We start from the raw sequence: 12961 nt of genomic DNA, 5'->3' as shown, positions 1-12961 counted from the left end.
TGAAAAGACTGTGGAGTGGAACGCTGAAGGTCAACGCAAATTCTAATCCTCTATCTTTATAAATAAAGACTTTTAAGACATGAGGCATTCCTCATTGTAGCTTTAGAGAAGTAGCAAGTCTGTTATTCTATTAGTCACAAAGGAAAATACAAGTGAGACAGCTGTTGAGATTTAATAAAGACTTTGATTTGGACTTTGAGGTAGAAATGGAATATTTTCCCTAATTATATATGGGGGTTAATTAGGTCTACAGTACATGCTGTACCTGATCATAGTAAATATGATTAAGAAGAAGAGAACTAAATGCTTGACTGATGAGTCAGAGGCATTTTAGAACAATGTATAACCCCAGGACCATCTGTCATCACTGGCCTAAAATAGTGGCTACAGAAATTTTTGCTCAAGAGATTACTTATAAATAAACTTCATGGAAGTGTGTACATTTGCGTGCAGTCAATATCATGAAAACTAAATTCACTGTGATTTTGCACTAACCATACAAGCACTTTCTTTGGAATTGCTGGGGTTCTGGTCACTGTTATACCACGTAAACTGGAAGTCCTGGGACTGGGGAACATGGGACATCTCGGCTTTGCTTTTAAATTCCAAAGTCAAAATGGTAGGTGGTAAAAGAATACTTATGATGATCTGCAAAAGAAAGCAAAGCATACCAAGTAGTATGGGTCACACAAGATGTACGTATTATTCCAATAACAAAACTAAGAATTTAACTAGATATAAAAGTCAGAGCAATCCCCAATTCAACTTATATCTTGATTCTATACATGTTTCTTGACTCTAATTTCAGTTCTAGAAGTGTCTCCCTTAGAAATACTCATCAGTACACATATATGTGGATCAGAATGTTCATTGCACAGTTTCTTACAAAAGCTAAAACCTGGTATCAACCCAAGCGTCCATCTACAGAGGGACATTTGGTTTGGGACAGATGGAATACTATGCAACCACTAAAAAGGCAAACACAATGTTGAATATAATGAAACATTATCCATGCTGTATTGCTAAGTGAAGAGAAAGCAAATTATAGAACAATATATAAAGTAATACCATTTTGTAAAAAAAATTTAATTTAAAATAAATATGTGTATACATATATGCATTTAAAAATTTTAAAGTATGCCTATGACACTGTTATTATTTACCCCTAGGGGGACCAGAGCACAGCAGTGAGAAGTATTACTGTTCAATGAGCACACACTGCTTTAACAGCTTTTTGAAACTATAAAATAGACATTACCACATAAAATACATCAAAATGTATTCATATCATAAAATCAAGAATATGAAAACTTACCAAGTGTCATTTCTGTTAGATCCATCTTCCATCCTACAAAAATATTTTCTCTGCCAGTAAAATTAAATGAATAGATCCAGACATCCCCTATTTTTCCCACTAAATTGTTATCATTCTTGAATTATTATCAGTCTTTTCAAAAGAATGTTTATGTTCAACTTGTATGGCCTCTCAAAGTAAAAGAGTTTAGAAGATTTACTAAATGCTCTGAAAATCAACTTGCTGAACACTATTTCAGGCTAAAAGTAGACCCTAATATTCTGGGATTCAGTGACTAAAGATAAGATTAAATCTGACTACCCACCACTTATGATTAAATAAATTGAATTCCTGTCCTTGTCAACCCTCATTTTCATGCTGAAATGACCTTTTATTGTTTTGTTTTAAAGCTTGATCTTCTGTGAAGATTCTCTGGACTTTCTTCAGTTCTACTAATAAGAGTTTGTGGGAGGGGGGGTTCATATGTGGAACCCAAAATACTCTTCTAGGTCTGGAAAAACCATAGTTACCACGAACAACGATAATATTACATTAACTAATTCCTAACCCACTTCCTGAAGAGTCCGCACATTTTGCTGCCCTTGTCCATGATAGAACAACTGGGTTGTGAAGGAACATTCAATGACATCAATATCCCATCTTCAAGGGATATGTTGGAGCCTATCATGCTCAAAGCATTTAAATGAGTTTTCCCATACACAGACTCTACATGGTCTTCCTGCAGTCTTCATCCACTTGGAATTAGTCTAATCAGAACACCTCACAATTACTTGCAAATGTGTTCCCAAAACTCAAAAGCCAAGCACCGAAAAATTAATCATGAATAATGGTTTACTGCAGCTCAGAGACTTTAAACAACTAATTCAGTCCTCTTTATTAACTCTCTGTTATGGGGCAAAAAACATTTAGTCTTGCTTCCCTTAAGTCTCTTTTTGTGTAAAGTAAATGAAGAATAAAAATTCATTAAATTCTCAGTAGTGAGGATTTCTAGTCCACTAAGGTATGTAGAAGACACAGACGTGGAGAAAATCATTTCTTAAACTACCAGCTATCTATAGGCCGTCTCACTCCCTCAACATTTGAAAAGAGTTTTGCCAAAAGTTGCCTGAGCTTGTGTAGCTAGAGGTGGACCCATCCACACCACTGCTTCATCATCTCCAAGGCTGAAATCAAAGCAGGTCAAAGGAGAACTTCTTCTGGAAACAATTGTAAAGAGGAATCTATGTTAGGTCATTTTTGACAGGCATTTTTCTTACTTCTATAATCTCATCAGTGGAAATTGAAATGTGTAAACTCTTTTATATATTTTATATCTTATATCATTTTTTTAAGTTTTCTATAGCCTGTTTACCAAAAATATATATTTTTTGAACATTCATTCTCTTTTGGACACATCATGTTTTTAAAAACTCTAGGAAGAATAAAACTGAATATAAAATATAGTTTTATGTAGCTCTTAATACTCATGCCTTATCCTCTCTCATACGCTTTTGTCAGCATATATGCTTCTTAAGCTTGACCATAAAATAAAGCTTTAAGCTTAGGTTTGATGTAAAAGGTTAAATGTCCCTAGTAGTCAACAAAATTACTTTTGATAATTTAAAATGAGGGATGAGGCTTAGAAGTTAGAGACGGTTAGTGGTGGGAACAATGCGTTTGAGGGCAGCCTAGGGCACAGCCACTTATCCCCTGCAACACCCTGGATGAGCAGAACAACGGAAATTGCTCATTTTATTTGGTTTATTATCCGTTAGTATTTTTAAGCCAAGAAAATTTTCACCAAAAATCTCATTTACCTTTGTTATAATTATCAGAGGTAATGGTATTTAGTAAGAACAAAACCTTGCATATGTTTCTATATGCTTTTACCTTCTAACCACCTTCAGACAAGAAGGTCTTTGTGGTTGGCAGAGTAAATGGAATTGTCCCCATTTCTGAAAAGAAATGTGGCAGTGGGAGATAAAGTAGTTTTTGGAGGTTCCTCTGGGAAGATCCCAACTCATCTGTTAGAATCAAAGATATTAATTGGTTTCCTGAAGATACACTTCTGGAACAACCAAAAAATGAAACTCAAGAGTACAGAATTTCACACTAAACTAATGTTAAACTCCATAAGACAAGTAAATTTACCTTTAACCAAGAGTGTTTCCTCATTTTCAGGCGCCCCATCCACATGTCCGTCAGCAGCACTTGGGTACAAGTGTGTGAGACAATGGGTCGCAAGCCTCCCGACACAGCCAGCTTCAAACACGTAGAGTTGCTCCAGTTCTTGAGTTCATAGGTCAACAGCTTCATGGCCATCCGCTCATTCTGCTTGAATGCCTTTTCCAACACGTCCAGGGCGAGCTGGCCAAACTGTCTGCAAGAACACAGTGGTGAATGTGGAAAACAAAGGCAGGTGACAGCCTTGCATTTTTAGAAACATTTTAGAATGTTCAGAAACATTCTACAAGATTGGATATGACACTCAGAAAATATTTAATTAGGCTTTATAAAGAAAGAGCCAACAGCAATTTAATAATCTCAGTTTGCAGAAACTGTTTTAAAGGGATTGCTGCTCAGGAAAGGAGGGGTTTTCCTTTTCCTAAAGGAACAGAACTAGGGGGTTTACACTGTAGCCTATAGAATTTAGGGTACACCTGAACTATTTATGGGGAGAAGCCACTCAGCATTATATGACAAGCTATATACAGTTTGGTTGAGGACTCCCTGGTAAGACCTAATGAAGAATGTGTAACCAAAAAGATGTTTAGAACTAAACTATGAACTAAGAAAAGTTGTGGAAACACTTTTTTTTTTGATTACGAAATATATAGATGACTTAAGGAAGAAGACCTAGAGATACCCTCAAGTAATTTTCCAGGAGGTTGTTTTCTCTGAAACGTAGACACTGTCATTCCCTGAAATTTTTTTAACTGAAATTATAAATTAGTTTGCATGAATTCGAGATTTCTTTCTTCACTACTATATCACTTTAGTAATTAAAAAATCGAAAACATTTCGAACTTTTCCATATTCCACCATTACTCTCTGGTTCTTTACTACAATGAATGTATTACAATGAATTTAATACAATGAATTATTTCCCCAGCTGAGATATACTTAAAGTAAAACACAAGTCTTAATTTAACTTAGCATCAAAGAGTTTGAGAGTTGGGAGAAACTACCAAAATCATTAATTGAACATTTTATAGTTAGGAAACTAAAGGCCATTAGATGGGTTCCCTGACTCTCCCGATTAGTACACAGCTAGGTTAGGACCCAAGTCCCCTGACCTGAAGACCACCTCTCTTTCCTTTATTCCACAAAGATCCCTAAAATACTTAAAGACCCTTTTAATAAAAGAGACCGTGAAATGCATGGCAGTAGTCCACTTGTCTTACAAGTTCAAAGGTAAGGGAGATAAAAGTGTCTAACCATTCTAAGAACTGTCGATGTTTAGTATGAAGTGAAGAGAGAACTCCTACTTTGAATAGTTTTTCAACTCTTCTGAGGTGTCATCCGCCATGTTTCTTTCCTTCGCCTCTTGGGCCATCGCCTGGTAGAGGATACAAGCAATCACTGCCTTCACCGTGGCCTCCTCTCCACGCTGCCAGAAGAACATGGCCATCTTCTGCCTTTTCATTAGAACAGCCCAAACCAGCAGGTCATTGTAAGGGTAAATGAAGTCAGTAGAGTCGGGGTTATCTGATACATTTTGTGCTTCCTTTGACTTCTTCGTTGATTTAGGGACTGCAGACTTTTCCTGATGGGAAATAAAATACACACGAGTTTCCAGTAACTCAGATGCATGCTTTTTTTTTTAACCTAATGCCACCCAGAAGGTATCTTAGAGATATTTTTTTAAATCACTACTAAAAGAGAGATGGAAATAATCATAGGACTTTATAAATAAGCAAGCAAAATCTAGACCTTTTTTGTTATCTATTTCTTGTTGTATTTAATAGATCAAGAGTCCCTAAGGTGAGATACCTTAAGTTCATTTTGCACTAGTTAAATCAGTACCATTTGGGGATATACCCAGTAACTATATGACAATTTTCAATTTCTCAAGGAACGACTTGAAATAACATACTGAATAAATGAGAATTATGAGGGGAAAAAAAAAAAAACTTCTAACCTCACCTTAGTAAATAGATTCATTATTTTCCCCTTAGAAAAATGTCACTAGGATTGCCAACATGCATTCAAATAGATTGGTTTTAAGTTTCCTTTCTTTTATTCTAATTACATTTCTCTGATGATGGTAATAGGTGATAATGAAATAATATTCTCCAACTGGTAAACCCACTCTTTACAGCTCGTCTCAAATACCACCTTAACTCCCGCACGCTTCTCCATTGCTTTGTGTGTCTCTATTTCAGCAGCACTCATCATCCTGTACTACAGTGACTACTTTGAGGAAAGTGGAACTATTTCTCATCATCATTATATCTTCCTTGACACACCCACCTCCCAAATTCAACCAAACACTCAGCATTAGCCTAGACTATAATAAAGGCTCAATAATTACTCTTTTCAATTCGAGGAGTCATAGCAAAAAATTGTAATCCATTTCCTCTATTTCTATAAATAAAGAGAATCTGTGTTCACGGATGATGACCAAAGGTGATTTTATAAAATACCTTTTCATCCCAGGAGCTATGGAAAGCAAACCTCTTTCAGCCAACATAGTAACCATTTACATGGAAACTCTTGAGCAAAGGCATTTGTCCCCAGTGGAAAGTGGGACTAAGGAAGTCCCGGGCAAGGGGGAATAAAATGTTGCACATGCACGCACACACACTCACAAATATATTTTCATTGTCATACTGTAACATTGGGTTAAAATTAATTTCAAGAAAGCCCCAAAGCGGGGGAAAGATGCAAATGGGCAGAAGGAAGCAGCCTTCAGATCCAGCTAGCCTTAGGGAAAGGGGTAAGAGTGCGGTGTTAGGCGAATGATTTCACTTTTAGTGTCATCCTGCAGATTGTCTGCCTGAGTCACCATCTGGACATGGCAGAGGTAGGAACAAAGAAGAGAGGCTGAAGTGCAGGTCCAGACAGTCATTTAGTTGCCAGTGCTGTGTCCTGGCCTTTGCTCACTGTTGTTAGAGGACAGCTGTATTATGCATTTGACTTGCACCTTCTGTCTATGGTATTTGTAAATGGTCCCCCTCTTTGTACTTCCCTTTCTCCAACTTCACATGAAGAAACAGTCTCAATCTGCAAAAACCATTTATTTTCAAGTCTATAACCAAGTAAGTGTACCTTGTATTTGCATGTCTGGGCAGTTCTAATGAACTGGGAATGCAGCGTGCTTTCTGCAGACTCATTTCTGTTTCCTGAGGGGCGTCTCCGGTGAAGGGGATGCTGGGAAAGGGTCTGTGCAAAGCTGGACACTGTCTGGCATATGTTGTTATTTTAGTTTTAAAATAAAACAAAAAGAGGAAAAAGACAATTGCAGTGGTAACAACATTTTATTTCTAGACAATAGTGAAAAACAGATATAATGCTGTGTCCTACCAAATACCAATGGTTCTCTCTATCATCCATAATTAACAATTAATCTCCATAGAGATTAATTATTCACCCAACAAGAGTCTCTTGTGATCTCCTTATCATGCACACTGTTATTTTCTAACATCTTAGGGAACACACTCTTTTGTTCCCTATTACATATCTACATTCCTTCTCCATGTGGAAATTCCACTAGAATCAATGGATGTTCTATACCTGGGACACGTTCAGAATGGGCAATAAAGATTCACAGTTCTGATAAGAAAAAGTTCCCATTCACAAAGAGCTCCAAGGTTAAGGTTAGAAAGTTCTGGAATTTCTCGAGGTGTTACATAATATCCGCACTGGAATTCTAGTGGCTGGACCCAATAACAACATAAGACATTGCTATTAGCATGAAGTTTTCATCAGCGAGACACAAAAACGAAAAAAAAAAAGCATTCTTAAAGGGACTAACATAAAAATATATGATACAAACCACAGGCTTTGGACTGCTTTATTTATTTTTAGTTTGTGTTTTATGAATAAAAATTGTACAGAGAAATGATGAGGTTAAGGCTTTTTAAAGATAATACCAAAATTATCATTGGTATTATAATATAGAATTAATAGTAATAATCATAATAGTAGTATTACTAACAGTTACTCTATACCCTCCGTGTACCAGGAATACGGATGTTTCAGGTATTATTTCATTTAATCCTTCTGACAAATTTATAAAAGGAGTATTAATATTCTCATTTTGTAGATGAGGAAACTGATGCACAGAGAGGTGAAGTTCATTGCTCAAGATGACACAGTTACTAATGAGCATAACTAGGATTCAATCCCAGATCTCTCTGACTTCAAACCATGCACTTGTAGTCGCCACCGTCTAGTTTACTATGAACCACAATAAACTCTGTATTCCTTCATTGGAAGATAACCAGAGAGATGGATAATTTCACACTGGTGGGCCATTTCTAGAAAGTGCACTGGGGGAACTTCTCTTGCAAGCTCCACACTGGGCTGCACAAAGGCCCCAGTCAGTCCTCATTCCTACCTCTGCTCACCTCACAGTAATGCACATTTCGTTTAAATAAAGTAGGTGATATATGATGCCTCTGAAAGTATATCCCTATGCCTTTGAAACTTAATAAAGAACATTTTCTGTGTGAGATTTGGGTTTCCTTTTGTTTGGTGGTGTTTTGTTTTTTCATTTCCTAAAGTCAAGTTGGGCTTTCATTTCACCTTATTCTTTATAAATAAAGGTCCAAAGCAGCTTGATATGCTAGGCTCTTTATGTGATCTTACCCCAAACTACCTTTGCAGTCTCATCCCACACAATCTTCTGGTACTTGTTCTCCAGTGACAAAGGTCTCCTTGTCACTGCAAAAACATACCCCAATGTCCAAGTGCTGGGCCTCTCCCTACTCCTACTTTCTTCCAACAAAAATGCCCAAAACTGCCTTTTCTAATGCTGCCCTATCCTCTAATAAGAATTAGTCTCTTCAGGTTACTGATCTTTAATGGCAATTCTAAGAAACAATCAATGCTTTCTCGGCTAATCTACTAACCAACAACTCCAACTTTACATTCCTAGACTTTCAAAACTATGGCAGAAAACAAAATAAGTATAATTTGCATTTTTAAGTACATTCTGCATGAACCTTCCAATACATGCTTATCACAAGTTTGTCATCTCCAGACTATGGGCTACTATGAGTTTATAGATCTAATCCTACTAAGCTTTTGATTCTGTATTTTCAAAAGAAAAATAAAGAAAAGAAAAAAATAACTGCTCATCTCTTCCCCTAACCTGTCTCATCACATGACTCCTATGTCGATTTAGCATATATTACGTACCATTTTGTATTATGGCTAGTGTATCATAAATCTGTTTCATCTCAGAGTTTCTAAGCTCCTGATCTTTACATTCATCCCAGGCCAGCATGCCAATACTTAGCACAGTACTTTACATATAGGAGATAACAAATGTTAATAAACAGAACATCCATTTTAGAAACTATTGCCATTTGAACTTCCCAAGCCATATTACTAAAACTAAAATTCCTAATTATTCTTAATTTTATTCGGGCATTTTTAAATTACACTACCTTACGTTTTCTGTAGAGGTTGTTGTAGAGGACTCTGAAATTTTTTCTAGTGTAGCTGCTGCGATATGCTCTACCAATGAGGTATTCTATTACCAGTCCAATGTCAATCAGTGTTATTCTGTAGCCTGAGAGAAGGGTATGCTGCAACAGAAACGTGCAATAAATTACAACTTTCAGTTTTCTTTTTCTATCTCTTTTGTCATGTCATTATCACTAAATTAATTGCAAGAAGGTAGATGTATACTTTTTAATCATGATTACAAACCGATCAATTAATATGACCAGCTATTGATACAATTTGCTTGCTCAGAAGGAAAAAGATCTTAGCCTTATGTTTTATTAGTTTCATAGACAATAAATGTATGCTAACATCTGTATTCCCTCTCTCTCTCTCTGTTCTTTCTCGTTCCCTAGCTCTCTCCCATGCTCTCATGCAACAAGACACACACACACACACTTGAATAAAATATTTAAATATAGCATAAAAATAGTTTCTATCTAGATGTAATATAACTACTACAACAGAAGTAAAATCACACATACTGAACTTATGTGATCCAAAATTAACACTGGGCTGACTTTTCAGCCTTTCTTTCCTGAAGTGACTATGATACTTTGCTCTGTGTTGACTACATCATATGTAAAACAAGAATATGAAAAGAAGTAGAACAAATAAAAATAAGAAACACAGAAATGGCAGAGCCAAACGAGATGTCAGAACATGAACCTGTGCCAAGACCAATGTTATGGTTGGTAGGACGGCTGAGTGGCAGATTTTCAACTACATGGTTCTTAGTCTAAATGAAAATTATTTTGACCCCTTAAACCTCACCTTACCACCTCTTTATAAACGTTCACTTCTGAGGCTGGCTGGTTAGTTCAGTGGGTTAGAGAGTGGTGCTGATAACACCAAGGTCCAGGGTTCAATCCCTGTACCAGCCGGCTGCGAGAAAATTTAAAAATTTTTTTAAAAATAAATTTACATTTTTAAAGGTACACAAAATGCTGAACAAGGTCTCTGAAATGGACAGATTGTGAATAATGTTCACAGGCTTTAAATAAGAAATAAGGTTATAGATATATATATGAATGTAAATAATTTTTTGTTTTTCACATTCATAATTTACTTTTTTCAAAGAACACTAAAAATAGTGTTCCTATTTGCTGCTAGTTAAAAGTATATTTAACCTATTTCCTTCCTTTTTCTTCAGTTTACTGTGATAGACTTTAAGGAAATAACTTAAGGAAAATCATTTTGATATAGCAAAAATCAACAAACTAAATTTATATCTGCATGGATACTTTTTCTTACTACTAATTTGCCAAGTAAATGTCTTCCTTTTAGCCTGGCTGTCCTACCAAGTCAACATAACCAGAAAGCCAACAAGATATTAGACTTCAGAAAAATAAAATAAGAAATTTTAAAATGTGTCTTGGATGAATTTTAACCATAGTGACAAATAAAAGACATCACCAATTTTCTGGGGATATGAGTAAAAGTTATTGGTATTTAAAAGAAAAGAAAGTTAGGTATAAAAGTCTTTTAAAGTTGGAAGGTGTTGGTAACAAATGGGGGCTCAGAGGATTTGAAGTCTGACCTAACTCAAACTCCAATGAGAACACCATGAGCAAAACATGAGCCAGTATACACAGCAGCAGGATTCACCTGACCCCTAGAACTATACTTAGACTCAGACTCAAAAGAAGTGACAGAGTCCCTGAGCTGTCACTAATATTCAAAACAGTAATAGCAAAAACAGGGGAAATCACATATTAGTCCTCCAATAAAGATAACAGAATCATACAGTTCTTTATTTCCAGCTGGTATTAACTATCGTCTTTGGCACCACTGTTAAACTGAAGTTCTGGGCTGAGCCCCTGGAGCACTCGGGAGAGTGCGGCGCTGGGAGCGCGGTGACACTCCCGCCGCGGGTTCGGATCCTATATAGGAATGTTCGGTGCACTCACTGGCTGAGTGCCGGTCACAAAAAAGACAAAAAAAAAAAAAAAATACTGAAGTTCTGAATGGAAGTGTTGTCAGTCTCTGGTTGATGTTTTTTATCAGCCAAGGTCATTTACTTGGTGAATCAAGTCCTTAAAAACATAAAGTAAATTAAGGGAAAAAATATGAGCGTGGTTTGGTGATGAAATGGTTCAGAATCCTAAGTAAAGAAGGTAGGTAATTCACTAGAAAATCCAAATCTTGGGCTGACCTCTTAGCTTAGTTAGATAGAGACAGCCTTATAACACCAAGGCCACACGTTCAGATCCCCATCCCTACCAGCCACCAAACAAAAAAAAAAAGAAAATCTACATTTTACAAAGTAAAATCTGGTGACTCCTCTGCCACACAGCTAAGGCAATGTACAAAGATATTTTCACATCTTCATAATTTGGTTACCTGTTTAACATCTTGGACAAGATGATGCAAGAACATATTAGTAGGTCCTTGTTTCTGTAATAAAGAACAAATGGAAGAATTAACCTCTTTAATTATCATATGCTAGGAGGAAAAAACTTCATTTCAGAATGCACAAGTAACTCAGAATACTGAAAATTTTGTTCAACATCTTTAGGAATAAAATGTAAACCGATCAATTCTAAGGAAGATATCTCCCAAGAGAAAATATAATTAGGTGAAATATTTTTCAAAAAAAGATGTGCATATTTAGGGCTGGCTGGTTAGTTCACTTGGTTAGAGAGTGCTGTTGTAACATCAAGGTCAAGGGTTCAGATCCCTGTTCTGGCCAACCACCAAAAAGAAAAAAAAAAGATGTATATATGCAGCTATGTGGTAAGAGGCAGAAATCAATTCTAAGTGATTTATAACCTTCCTTTATCTTAGATAAATGTTATCATATAATTATGAATCCTATTACACAAGTACATTCCATCAATAGATATTTATTGAAACCTTACTATGTTCAATCAGGCTCCTGAGGGGTTCAATGACAAATACAAGCACTGCTTTTCTGGAGTGCTTCTAATAATAGAAGAGAGCAGATACTTATGCTGAAAAATAATCAACAATATGACAATGTGTGTGCTCAAAAAGAGTTGCAAATAATTTGTACTCTGGAACAGATCACCATGAACTAACTCGAGTAATCAAGAAAACAAAACTTGAATAGATCTTGAAGAAAGGATAAGATTGAAAGGACAAGGAAGGAAATTGGCCAGAAGCCTGCATAGCTTGCACAACTGGTGTTTTCACGCTGAGTAAGCCAGTCTAGTTTCAATAAAGAATTTGTGTAGGAAGTTCTAGTACCAGCATTTCGATAATGGCCTTAGGGTGAGATTGTTCAAATGACTCAATAAAAAGCAATTTGTTTTTATTCACATCTTTGTCTTTAACTATGTCTTACCAGGATAAAATGGAATTTGTAAGAATGTTTCTCCTTTGGTTGAAAAGTCTGTCTCTCTATAAACTATCTTTGCACATAAGGAGACAGGTAAATCTCAAGTTAATTAACAGATAAATCTTAAGAAAGATGGTTGACTATATGTTCCATACTCACTGTATTATAGAGCTCTTCCAGCCGGGGGATGGTAAGAAAGCGATGGAGGTTCACTCCGTATTCTATTAAGAGTTTCACAAAATCCACCCGATCCATCACTAAAGCATCTAACATTGCTTGTTCCAGTGCATCAGGCTTCGGAAGGTATAAATAAACAAGAGATATAAAGACAATTAAGAACGGAGAAATAACTAAAGAATTACATGTTTGAACTCAAAACTACACAAACGCAATAATTATAAAACACAATCTTACCAAGGAATGTGCAAGACCTAAAAGAAGACATCTTGAATAAATCAAGAAACATTCCATGTTCTTCGAGGGGAAAACAGACTATTTTAAAGATCTCACAGCTTCCCAAATTAATGTACAGGCTTAATGCAATTCTAAAAGAAATCCAAGGTTGTAACTTGTGTTTACACTTAAATTGTACCTGGCTTCTGGATAGAAATGGCAAGTTGAATGCATACATCTTATTTTGCTCCCACCTAAAATTCCACTAAAACTACAGTAAAGGGATTTTTTAAAAGAAA

General features: G+C 36.0%; 1 protein-coding gene across 1 annotated transcript in view; it reads right to left on the bottom strand.

The window, feature by feature from the left end:
- TRPM6 (transient receptor potential cation channel subfamily M member 6) overlaps window positions 1-12961 on the bottom strand; it is a 113859-nt gene that overhangs the window by 67437 nt on the left and 33461 nt on the right. Inside the window, exons 11-17 of the mRNA XM_063081212.1 lie at window positions 12429-12563; window positions 11312-11365; window positions 8911-9051; window positions 6566-6667; window positions 4783-5060; window positions 3446-3674; window positions 496-648 (exon numbers count right to left, since the gene is read on the bottom strand). Coding sequence (XP_062937282.1) covers window positions 496-648; window positions 3446-3674; window positions 4783-5060; window positions 6566-6667; window positions 8911-9051; window positions 11312-11365; window positions 12429-12563 — 1092 coding nt within the window. The remainder of the gene's footprint in view (window positions 1-495; window positions 649-3445; window positions 3675-4782; window positions 5061-6565; window positions 6668-8910; window positions 9052-11311; window positions 11366-12428; window positions 12564-12961) is intronic.

The sequence above is a fragment of the Cynocephalus volans genome, chromosome 16 (genome assembly GCF_027409185.1).
Source record: "Cynocephalus volans isolate mCynVol1 chromosome 16, mCynVol1.pri, whole genome shotgun sequence".
In the NCBI taxonomy this organism is placed as follows: Eukaryota; Metazoa; Chordata; class Mammalia; order Dermoptera; family Cynocephalidae; genus Cynocephalus; species Cynocephalus volans.
Note: the sequence above shows the minus strand (reverse complement) of the source record. Positions and strands in the feature narration are given on the sequence as shown.